This window comes from Malus domestica, chromosome 01, assembly GCF_042453785.1.
Source record: "Malus domestica chromosome 01, GDT2T_hap1".
Lineage (NCBI taxonomy): Eukaryota > Viridiplantae > Streptophyta > Magnoliopsida > Rosales > Rosaceae > Malus > Malus domestica.
Genome location: NC_091661.1, coordinates 23,773,447 through 23,785,013, shown reverse-complemented (window position 1 = coordinate 23,785,013; position 11,567 = coordinate 23,773,447). Strand labels below are relative to the sequence as shown.

Genomic DNA, 11,567 nt, shown 5'->3' with positions numbered 1-11,567 from the left:
GTCCATTTAAATGAAATTTTTGATATAGTTGAAAGATTTTATATAAAGTGACATTTTTGAAATTAAGAATTAATTTTTTGCTATATTTGATAAATACTCGTTCGGTTTTTCGATCAGATTTTACGAGCAGGTTGGATTCGATTTAAAGATAAAACACCGGAATTCTGTCATTGTTGCTTCTTTATGGCTGCTCTGAAACCAGATTCAGCAGCAAATTAGGAAACATGAACATTAAACTCGGATCCGGAAAATTCATCAAACTGATAACTGATCTAATCTCAAAACTGCATCTTCTGCAGCTTGCTAATTAGAGCTCGCCTGCGTGCTCCGCCAACATCTCAACCGTGTCTGGGTGGCGGTTTCTGATTTCCGATAGGGTTTGGCCCTGACGGATGTTTGTGAACAACTTGAGGTTTGACCAGCTTTCTGGATTTGAGCTGTTATCACAGAAACAAGAAAGTTCTTTCATCACTAAACGAACAACGATCACATTTGGCAGAACAAAATTTAAACGACAAGAAAAGAGAAGCAGCAGTACCAGGGCTTACCCAAGTTGCTAACATGAATCTTGTGGCCACCAAACTCTGCCTTGCCGGAGAAGTTTCGAGATCAAGCCCTGCAGAAAGCATTGAAAGGAAACAGACCATGAGCATGCATTAATCCGGTTTTTCGATTCAGAATCAGCGTATCGGATTACAAAACAATGTTTTAGTTACCAGTTGAGGACTTGCCTAGCTCTGCATCTGCATCTTGAGCTCTAAGCATGAGTAGGGCAAAAACAAGGTACACAGCAGCTTGTTCTCTCTTCATCTTTGGAAGGCGACTGGTTTTTTGCATGGGAGGATTTGGAGTGTGTGGGGGTCTCGTAAGCATGCATGATTAGATTTATAATTGGGTTTACTTGTTCGTTAATCATAACTTGGTTTGAAAATTATGGAATGCCCTCCAAAACATGTCTGGGAATCCAATGCCACATCTTTAGAGTTAATGAGCAGCTTGTCATTGTATGTTGACTTCTCATCCACTGTGCAACATTGACACTAATAATTATTGATTTTCCGAAAAACGTTCTTTTGTTAGACTGTGAATTTGAATCATTGATTAGGTAGAAATCTTCTGATTTTGAGGTTCAGATTTACGATTAGGAAACATGGCAATACCATCAAGTCTCTAAAAACATAAGTCCGACAAGAAAACGCTGCTCGATTTATATTCCAAATCAGAGACAGTTGTTACATGAAGTAGAATAGTATTTGCAAGAGAATTAATTTGGGAATTTTCCACAAGGGACAAGATTTTTCTCAAGAGAAATGATGTTTCATGCCTTCGTTGACTTCATGATTAGATTCCGATGTAGCTTTATTTCATAGGCTATTCCTGTTATGCTTGTGATTATTAAACCAGAAAGGAACGGAAGAGGATCCTCTCCTGAGCTTAGGATGGGAATTCTCTTAAACAGCTTATTTTGACCGTTCAAATTTAATCCAACGATTATAATTATTATAACTTTTAAATGATCCTTCTGTTTAGAGTCGTTTGATTAAATTTGAACGGTTAAGATATACTAGTCAGGAGAATCCCTATCCTGAGCTCAGGAGAGGATCCTCTTCCTAAAAGAACAAGGTTGAGCACAATTCGGGTGCTCCACACTTCGGTCTTTTATGTGGACCCTAACGAGTGCCGACTAATTATTTACATGATTACATGTAACTGACTTAGATAACGTGTACTGTAATCATGACATTATGTTTTTATGTTACAAAGTAATGTGTAAGTTTCTCTTTTGACGCACTCAATCATCCACGTTGCTACTCTGCCACACATCCTTTGGCAATTGGCTTAGTGGACTAGGATGGTATTGTTGTACATAAAAAAGAAGAAGGAAGTTTTAACAAAAAAACCCGCGATACTGTTTACTTTAATGAAAAATCATATTTTTACACTAAAAAGTTAAACCTGATACTATTCACTTTACTATTTATTTTGTCCTTATTGTTAAAACTCAAAGTTTTTAAGCCATTTTCATTAGTTTTTCTTAAAAAAAAAATTTACTTATGTTGTGCTGTGGAATAATTAATTGTGAAATAAAACAGTTAGGTGTTTGATAAATTGGATTTGCAAAAGTGCTTTGTGTCCAAAAAGCAGTATCAAAGTGTTTCGTAAACTTTTGGATAAATTACGCAAAACTACCTCAATTATGGGTCGTACCACAATCTCGTACCTCGTGTTTTAAACATTGCAATGTCATACCTCAACTTATGAATTCGTTGTAATGTCAAACATCCGTTAGTGATTCTGTTAAATTAGCCGTTAAGTGATGATTTGACAAATAAAGAGCCCATATATTTGTTGACATGACAGTCAACTTGTGCCATTAACAAATAAATAAATAGATAAAAACATTTAAAAAAATAAGAGTGGGCCCCCTTCAAATCACAAAAATCCATCGTCTTCTCCAATGCCCTTCGCACTTGCCGACCTCCCCAAAACTCCACTGCAGATACCAATCTGCCTTGCACAAAATCTGACATTTGAAAGGGAGTGGAAGCAAAACCTTAACCATCAAAAGCCCATTGTAGAGTTTAATTTTAATTCACCCAAATTTGCAATCTTTCTTCATCGACCACATGAAATCTTTGAAAATGTTCCTTCTTTTTTCCTGCTTTCTGTTGGGTTTTCTCATGAGACATTCAACTCCCACCTCATGCCGCGACAGTTGATCCTTGAATACGCAGAAAACATACCCACTTCAAGGAATTGGAGGATGAGATGGGTTTTGGGGATTCAGGTTTGGGGGTTTGCGGATTCACGTACGTGAACACCCTTTTTGGGGGGGGGGTTGTTTAAGTCGCTGAGGGAGGCGATTGCGAGGTAGCAGCAGGTTAAGCAAACGAAGAAGCACAAGGCGGCTTTTGCACCTCACATTGGGGGGGTCGGAGACTGAGAAGGGAAGTCGGTGAGGGCGGAGAGCGTCAGAGAAGACGATGGATTTGTGATTTGAAAGGGGTGGGGCCCACTCCTTTTTATTTAATTTTTAAAATGATTTATCTATTGATTTATTTTTTAATACCACAAGTTGACTGCCACGTCAACAAATATATGGACCCTCCATTTGCCAAATCATCATTTAACAGCTAATCTAACATAATCATTAACTGATGTCTAACATTGCAATGAATTCATAAGTTGATGTATGACGTTGTAATGTTTAAAACACAAGGTATGAGATTATGGTACGACCCATAGTTGAAGTAGTTTTGTGTAACTTACCCTAATCTTTTATATAAAAGTGTTGTGAATATGTATAACGATTGAAAAACCAACGATATATAGTAATGGTACGGTAATTGTCCTAAACCGAAGATATTTGATATGGTATTGGTATCCAAAATCAATATCGACGATATAGAAAACTTGGCATGATAATGGTACTAAATTTGCCATACCAACAATTTGATATGATAAATAATACGGTAATCGTACCAAACTCACCCTTAAAATAAAGTGTTACTAGACCAACTAAATCACTGATCATGTACGAGACTATTATCTGTTGACCCTGTACATTGCACTCGTATAAGATCCGCGTGAGAAATTACCTCTTTTGAAACACCACCGTCCATTTTATGGAGGCAGATTGTATGCCCTCCTATTTGGTTGTCCTTTTCATCCCCTCCTATTTTGTGCGATCACAATTAAGTCACGTCAACATTTTATATTAATTTTTTTATAGAGATAATAAGACAAAAAGTAATAAAATTATAAAATGTTGACGTGACTTAACCGTGACCGCATAAATAGAAGGAGATGGAAAGGGCACCCAAACATGAGGGCAGACTTTGGAGGGCAGACAATCTGCTCCCCATTTTATTCCTGTGAGGAGACTAGGTCCCTAGGACACTAGTCACACATGCATAGTGGACTAGTATGGACTATGATGAGCTCCATGTGCTAAGAATTTTAGGTCTCCTTGAACCATTAACTGATACAGCATAATATAATTTCCGCGTAAAAAAAGAAGATCCTCCACCTCATTTGAGATGACTAAATGAGAAGAAATTAATCCAATCTCCATTGTTTTGAATTTGCACATCCAAATGAGTGTTATAATATGGTATACAATGTTAGCGAACACGTGAAAGTTTTCAATAAGGCTTATTTAGCTACGTTATTTGGAATTTGCTTTGGATTCAATTTTGTCTCCTAAAACTCAAAAGCCGTCACTTTACTTCCTGAAACTCGATTTTGATCCTACTTTGCCACCTGAAAAATTCACTTGGAATTTACTGTTAAGCCAAACTACCAAGAAATTGGAACTTATTTTGTAAAATAATTAACCTTTTCAGGTTGAAGCAGCTCCAATCTTGGGGTTGGCGACCTCAAGCATTGTGGCAACTCCTCTGTTATCATCCAAAATCGCTCCTTTTTTATAGAGTATCCATCAATGCATTGCTGCTCAACACCCAAATCATCAAATGTGAGAAAAAAAACATATTCTAAGGTTTAAATGGAATTCCACAAATTCCCCAAATGGGCAACTCTAGAATTGTAAAGAAATTGTCCTTATTAAATCTTCAATTAATTATAGCAAAACCCAAAACTCAAAAGTTTTAATGAGCTTACATGACCACTCATCGGCAAGCTCAGAGCAACAAAACCCAACAAATAACTCACTACTTTTTCATACGAATTCGAATATAGAACATACCAATTTGAAGCGAGAAATTTCAACTTTGGGGTTTCCAATTTCCAATCTCTCTAGGCAGAGGAACAGTAGATTGAGTAAGGGGAAGAGCAGGGTGGTACTTGCAAAGTTCGAATGTTCATGCATGCAATTAGAATAATTATTTATCATATGTTTTGATGATGATTATGTATAATTACCTGTTACCCCAGCGAGGGTGAAGCTCAAGAACCAGAACTGTGGATGCAATTTTCTTGAATAAAATTGCACATACAAAACAATTAACACATTTGGTTAAGGCCAAAAACCTCACGCGCCCACGATGAATGGGGGGTGTTTTGGCTAAAGAACCTCTGATACCAAAGTTAGAAAGAGAAAAATATTTAAAGAGTTTTTAGAATTTTGCAATAGTGTGGACTTAGTTTTTAAAAGAAAATGGAGTCTTAGTTATATAGCATGGCCGGCCCTCTTTGGAAGAGAGAGTGGCCGGCCCTTGGATGTTTTTTGAGCTGTAATGATAATTTTTTTGGTGATTAATGGATTAATTAGGAATTAATTTATTAATTAATCTAATTAATTTAATTTATATAGAAGATTTTGAAGGTTATAGAATGATTTTTTTTGTAGAGGAAATGAAGTAAAGATGGATAAGATAAATTTGAACTTGTTACCTGTTTTGGATACTCTTGACTCAATTGATGGATGATTTTTCACTGCTCGCGTGTGAAAAACTCAATGTATATCAAGAGTAATTTTGCTATATGCACCTAAAAATTGATAAGTCGCCTCTTGATTATTTTTTGGCTCCACATGTACCTGTTCTTCAAGGGTGATGTTGACACGACGGACATTGGGGAGGAGATAACTGAGCCACCGTAATTTGCAGCTCTTTTCTTTTTAGACCTGGGTTTGGTTGCAAAATTGAAAACACATGGTCAACTCGTTAGTCAATAATTGGTAAAGGCAAGAGGGATCTGAGGAAATATAGACATAAAAAAATACCCAGGAGAAGGAGCGGAGGAGATGTTGCCCAACGGAGGAGAAGGGAGGAGATGCCGTCGAACGGAGGAGGATGTTGTGGTTCGCAGTTCAGAGAGAGTGAACCGGAGAGGTTCATCTGGAAACAAATGGAAAAGCTTCGTTGTGGAAACAAATGGAAAAGCCGAGCTTTTACATTCCCACGATGACCAACAACCTGAGGGCCAAATTAGTAAATGTACTGTACAACGTAAGGAAAAGTCCGTCAAATCACTGTTACCAGTTGGGGTGGCGGGAATGGCATCGGCATAAGTGTTAAGTTATAATTTATTGATAGGTTGAATTTATCGTTCGGTTTGATTCGAAAAACAAGTTGAGTACAAACTCTTAATCTCTATATATGACACAAAACCCACACCTTTATCTATAAAAATCCAACCCAAAATCTTCTCTCTCTCTCTCTCTCTCTCTCTCTCTCTCTCTCTCTCTCTGCGTTGTCCATGGCTACGACTCCTGCTTCCCAAGCCAGCCTCCTCCTCCAAAAGCAACTCAAAGGTTACACCTTAACCTCAATCCATATATATTTCTGTTCTCGTTTGTTTAAATATTTTACTCTGTTTTATTTATTTTTTCTCTGAATATTTATGTAGATCTCTGCAAAAACCCAGTTGATGGATTCTCAGCCGGTTTGGTGAACGAAGCCAACATCTTCGAATGGAGTGTCACGATTATTGGCCCACCCGATACTTTCTAGTATGTTATTCGATGTCATTCCCGTTCTTTGAAACATGGTTTTTATCGAAATTCAGTTTATGTCTTTTGTTTTGGTGCATGTGTGTGTTCTTTTAACAGGTTTTTCTTTTGATACGACTATAAGGGTTTGTTTGAATTCATGTGTTTAGTTTTGGGTTCTGATTATTTGATGGAATTGGTTACAAAGTTCATATCTTTTACTGTGATGATTAGTTTACGGCTTGGCCTAAAGCATGAAACTTTTGATTTGAACATGATTGGATCAAGTGTTGTTTGCTTTTTTGGTGTTCGGCGGATGTTACTAGAAGCTAATTAATACCTTCTTTAGATAGTGAAGATGAAAAAGGGGTTCGGATGTTTTATTTGATTTGAACATGATGGGATTAAGTGTTGTTTGATTTCTCGGTGTTCGGCAGATGTTACTAGAAGCTAATTTAATGCGTTCTTTAGATAATGAAGACGAAAAAGGGTTTCAAATGTTTGTTTGATTTTGACATGATTGGATTAAGTGTCGTTTGATTTTTCAGTGTTCGGCAGATGTTACTAGAAGCTAATTATTGCATTGTTTCGATAGCGAAGACAAGAAAGGATTTCGGATTATTTTTGGGGAACCGAATTCTTTAGTTGACCTGGTTCATTATACTTTATTTGTTGTAGTGAGGGCGGTTTCTTTAATGCCATCATGAGTTTCCCCGAGGATTATCCGTGCAACCCTCCTGTCGTGAGATTTACCTCAGAGATGTGGCACCCCAATGGTGACTGTCTTCTGTATATTGTTTCTGAAGTAACTTTTGCATATTTCTTTTCCGCCTTTAGTTCATCGTGATCAAGCTTCCATGTTTTTTGCAGTTTACGCCGATGGAAAGGTTTGTATTTCAATTCTTCATCCCCCTGGTGACGATCCAAATGGCTACGAGCTTGCAACTGAGCGCTGGAATCCAGTCCATACAGTATGTACTTATTTGTCTATTTACTATATTATTGTTCTGTGATTTGATGGGTTCACTTGTTTAGTTGTAGCCATAATCCTAAAGATTTTAGTGTTCAGTGTTGGCTTGCAAGTTGCAACTGTATTACCATTGTGTGGTTATAAGCACCGGATCAATTACTTAGCGGATTTTGTAGTGTGGTTTCCCCTTTCTGTTTCAAGTATATAACAATGAAATATTGGAAGGCTGTGCGTGTTTGGATGACATGTTGTTTCTGGATAAAGAGTCGAAACTTGGAGAGTTACAGATATGTAACTGATCAAGTTTGTGTGTGTCATTAATACACTGATTATCTGATGGCAGTTATAATTGGCAGTGCAACTTGGTGGTGGCTAACTGTAAGGATTGAAATGAGATCGTCACAGGACTGAATTGTACAATAGCCCTGTGGGTCTCATCCTAAGCCAGTATTGAGGTGCTTGTTCCTAAACCCTAGCACAACTCTAGTTTAGACAAAGATTGCTTGAGTTGGGTTCGGGTTTGTTATTATATTGTGCAGTACATTTTTTTTTTACCTGCATGATGCATTGGAAACTAGTGCATCGCTCGATTGGCAAAGTCCTAATCATTAGTCATTATTGTATGTGCTAGCAGCTTAGCACCATGAACCTCATGTTTGTTTGCTTCCTGTTCCTTTGTCTTGAGGAGGAACCGTATGAGACGAGACAAGCTTGCAGTATAGTGACAAAATCTTGAGAGTTGATGATACAGTACATATCTGAACTTTCTGTATGTTTCAATCGGGAGTGCTCAAGTGAAGAGAGTTGTGATTTAATCTTCAAGTTGTCTCTACTTAGTGTTTTAGGTGCTTATGGAAAAGTTGGCACTGATGTCGGGACCAACTCCGTCTTTTACAAGGCAATGGAATCGGTTGTTTGAAAAGTGGGCTTGTTGCAAGTTGAAGATCTGTGACGCTGACTTTGGAATGGCTGTAGGAAACCACAAGTTTTACTTCTATTGTTGTTGGAGAAGTGATGGTGAAGTTGTGCCCTAAATATAGGGTACATACTGAAAGTTGTGGTGAACTCGTAAAATGTTTGTTTATATATGACTCTGACGGATGTCTTTAACTGGAGACGGTTGTGGATGTGCTATGTTATCGAATGTAAATTGTTAGTTTTGGTTCTGGTTTACACACATCCCAGGCATTTTGTTTAATATTTTATGCATCCATACTATTATATGAACGTAGTTAGCGTGTTCGTATTGTTGAGGATCTACTGACAAATTTTTTGTTTTTCTGCAGGTTGAGAGCATTGTTTTGAGTATAATCTCAATGCTTTCAAGTCCTAATGATGAATCTCCTGCGAATGTCGATGCTGCAGTACGTGTTGTATTTTCATTGTCTTTATGTTTTGATTCCATGATCAGTTCTTTTGAGTATTATTTGTTTGACACTACTTTGGATTGGACATTGGAGTTCAATGTTAATTACGCGTGCTTGCAGAAACAATGGAGAGAAAGTAGGGAGGAGTTCCGGAAGAGAGTAGGGCGGTGTGTCAGAAAGTCTCAAGAAATGTTATGAGTTCATTACATAAACAGATAGATATCATGCAGCCAGATATACTTCTGTTTGTTCTGTTTGAGGAAATGGAGCTGTTTGCAACAAGACCGTGCTTGCGTCCGATGAAACTGCTGTTGCTAGCAACTGGGTTCAGGTTCCGTCTTTGAGGGTCTGTTTTTGGTTTTTGTGTTTGTTTTTGTTTGAGTAAACTGCCGATTTGCCCCCTAAACTATCACCTAACTTTTGATTTGCCTCATGAACATTTTAATTGGAAAATTAAGGACTTAAAACTAATTTTTTTGGCCGATTTGCCTCCTGCTGTTAATTTTTCATTCATTCCATCCAAATTTCTGTTAAATAGAAGCATGTGCACAACATGTAAGGGTAGTTCGGTCGCTTCATTCTTTAAAATAATTGAAAACCTTAGATTTCGAAAATATAAACCTATGCAAATATGTGTGCTTCTATAGCTTTTGTGTCTAAAGGTCTAGCGAAGTGATGCTTTTGTCCACAAAGGAGAGTCACGTGGTGTACATATGATACGAGTTAACGTTAATTTGGATGAAATATATGAAAAATTAACAGTAGAGGGGAAATCGGCCAAAAAAAAAAAAGTTTAAATCCTTAATTTTCTAATTAAAAAGTTCAGGGGGGAAATTGAAAGTCAAGTGATCGTTCAAGGGCAAATTAGCAATTTAGTCTTTTTGTTTTTGTTTTGGAAGTCTCAAACTGTTTGTTACATTTACATATTTTCCGGTAGGAAAAAAAAGTAACTTTGTTTGGAAAGCCAATATGAAATCATGATTGAGATTGAATGAACAAGTGAACGGTTTTCAATGTGAGTTTTGGAATCCCCACCGACCAACTTTCATGATACAAGTACTCATTGTGACGTTCCGTGTCAATTATATGTCATGTGAAGAGAAACTTACATGTCGTATTGTGATATTGCCATCAGGGATGGATCTCTCAGCCGATACGTCTTTGAAAACTTTACCTGAATGTGGACCATTGGAAATGATGAGCATTGACAAATATTTGAAGACTGTTAAAATCAAAAGCAGTTGTTGATGTGTTGACACAAAAATAGATAAAAACATATGAAGTTGTTGAGAAATAACAATCGAATTTGAACAAATGCTATACTCAACAAGTCATGACGAGTAAGAGTTTCATGCCTCTTCCGTTTTTCTTAGGCCATCTTCAATTATGAAGGCTAAATATATTTCTCGGTTACATTTTAGCTCTTCAAAAATTAAGTTCTACATAATTCTTAAGGTTAAACTTTTTCATCTCCAACGATGCAGGACCAAATCTTTATATCTTAACTTGTGATGCACATGTAAGGGCCTGCCAAGGGCCAATCTTTGGCTAAATTCGATTCTTTTTAGCAGATTCATTGTGATCTTTGACTAGAGATGGATATTTCGCAAATTTTAGCTAAAAGTAGTCTATAGCCCTTGGCGCAACAGAAATAGCCTTGGCAAAGCAGGGAGGTGCAATGAAAAAGTTTCTTCTTTGTGACTAAAAAGTTACGGGTTCAAGTTGTGGAACATAGTTTCTATGCATAACAAAAGTATGGCTGCATACGATTGACGTTCCCCTAACCCTCGCAAAGCAGTGAGCCTTGTTGGCTTAGGTTCGTCCTTTTTTTTTAAAGTCTATGCCCTTAGCTGTAGATGGCCTTATATCTTTCTTTTCAGTGACCTATATAAACAAAGTAAGACAAAATCTTAATTGATGTGGCAAGAAGGTTTGCCAGTCTGTCACTTATAATACCATGTCATTCCCATGCTTGTATCTAAAAGCGAACGAACAATTACTCGCAAAATAATCGGAGTAGGATTCTCTCCGCTTCTATTCTCATCTTCTTCCCTCCTTTCTTCTCACACTTTATTTTTTGTCTTATTGTCTCTATAAAAAAAAATTAATATAAGATATTGACGTGATTTAACCATAACCGTTCAAGTAAGAGGGGTGAAAAAGGGAGAGAGATTAGAAGGGGAGAGAACCCTCCTTCATAATAACCATGCAGCCTGAGAGATATGGAATCACATATTTCTTGACAAGGGGAAGAATGTGAGAGACGACACCTGAGTGGTGGTGACAGATGATAGATTGTATAAAGGTCGTACCCAGTGCACAAGGCTCCCGCTTTACGCAGGGTCTGGGAGAGGTGAATGTCGGCTAGCCTTACCCCCATTTATGGAGAGGCTGCTCCCAAGTCTCGAACCCGAGACCTACCGCTTATGGGCGAAGACACTTGCCATCGCACCAAGTGCGACCTCTAGATGATAGATGGTATGGAGAAAGAAAAAAAATCATGTGAAAAATGGTGTCTGTCTCGAATTTAAAGATGGTCACGGGATTTCCATGGATGTCTTTAGGTTTTCTGGTTGCAATTGCATGCCACAATGATGAAGGAAGGATTGGAATTGGTTTGATTTGAAAATATTTGTACGTGAAACTGTAAAAATATTGGTTGCAGCAGGCTGGGAAGATTATATTCTCTGAATTAATGTAAAAATCGACTAACGACTCATATCTCGCGATGAAAAAAAAAAATCTCCTTTAGAGGCGATAGGTTGTGATATGATCTCAATTTAATTACGCATTGTCATCCATTCTAATCTTTTTGCATGGTTAAATGAGTTTCTGA

General features: G+C 37.4%; 1 protein-coding gene and 2 long non-coding RNA genes across 5 annotated transcripts; 1 reads left to right on the top strand and 2 right to left on the bottom strand.

The window, feature by feature from the left end:
- Window positions 1-141: 141 nt before the first annotated feature.
- Window positions 142-858, bottom strand: LOC103434212 (uncharacterized). Its single transcript, XR_011581101.1, has 3 exons — window positions 717-858; window positions 549-616; window positions 142-437 (listed from the first exon to the last, which is right to left on the bottom strand). It is a non-coding gene; the product is annotated as an uncharacterized lncRNA (long non-coding RNA).
- A 3,191-nt stretch (window positions 859-4,049) lies between these two features.
- LOC108173617 (uncharacterized) lies at window positions 4,050-5,823 on the bottom strand. 3 transcript variants are annotated; one of them, XR_003772650.2, is made up of 3 exons: window positions 5,687-5,823; window positions 4,339-5,587; window positions 4,050-4,263 (listed from the first exon to the last, which is right to left on the bottom strand). It is a non-coding gene; the product is annotated as an uncharacterized lncRNA (long non-coding RNA). The 3 variants fall into 3 exon arrangements; XR_011579149.1 differs by having other exon boundaries at window positions 4,050-4,452; window positions 4,709-5,587; XR_003772648.2 differs by having other exon boundaries at window positions 4,050-5,587.
- Window positions 5,824-6,086: 263 nt separating this feature from the next.
- LOC103406372 (ubiquitin-conjugating enzyme E2 7-like) lies at window positions 6,087-9,750 on the top strand. The gene is made up of 6 exons (XM_008345362.4): window positions 6,087-6,217; window positions 6,313-6,415; window positions 7,073-7,170; window positions 7,265-7,365; window positions 8,651-8,728; window positions 8,852-9,750. Exons 1-6 carry the CDS (start codon window positions 6,163-6,165, stop codon window positions 8,927-8,929), a joined length of 513 nt encoding a protein of 170 aa, XP_008343584.2. The 5' UTR covers window positions 6,087-6,162; the 3' UTR covers window positions 8,930-9,750.
- Window positions 9,751-11,567: the final 1,817 nt, after the last annotated feature.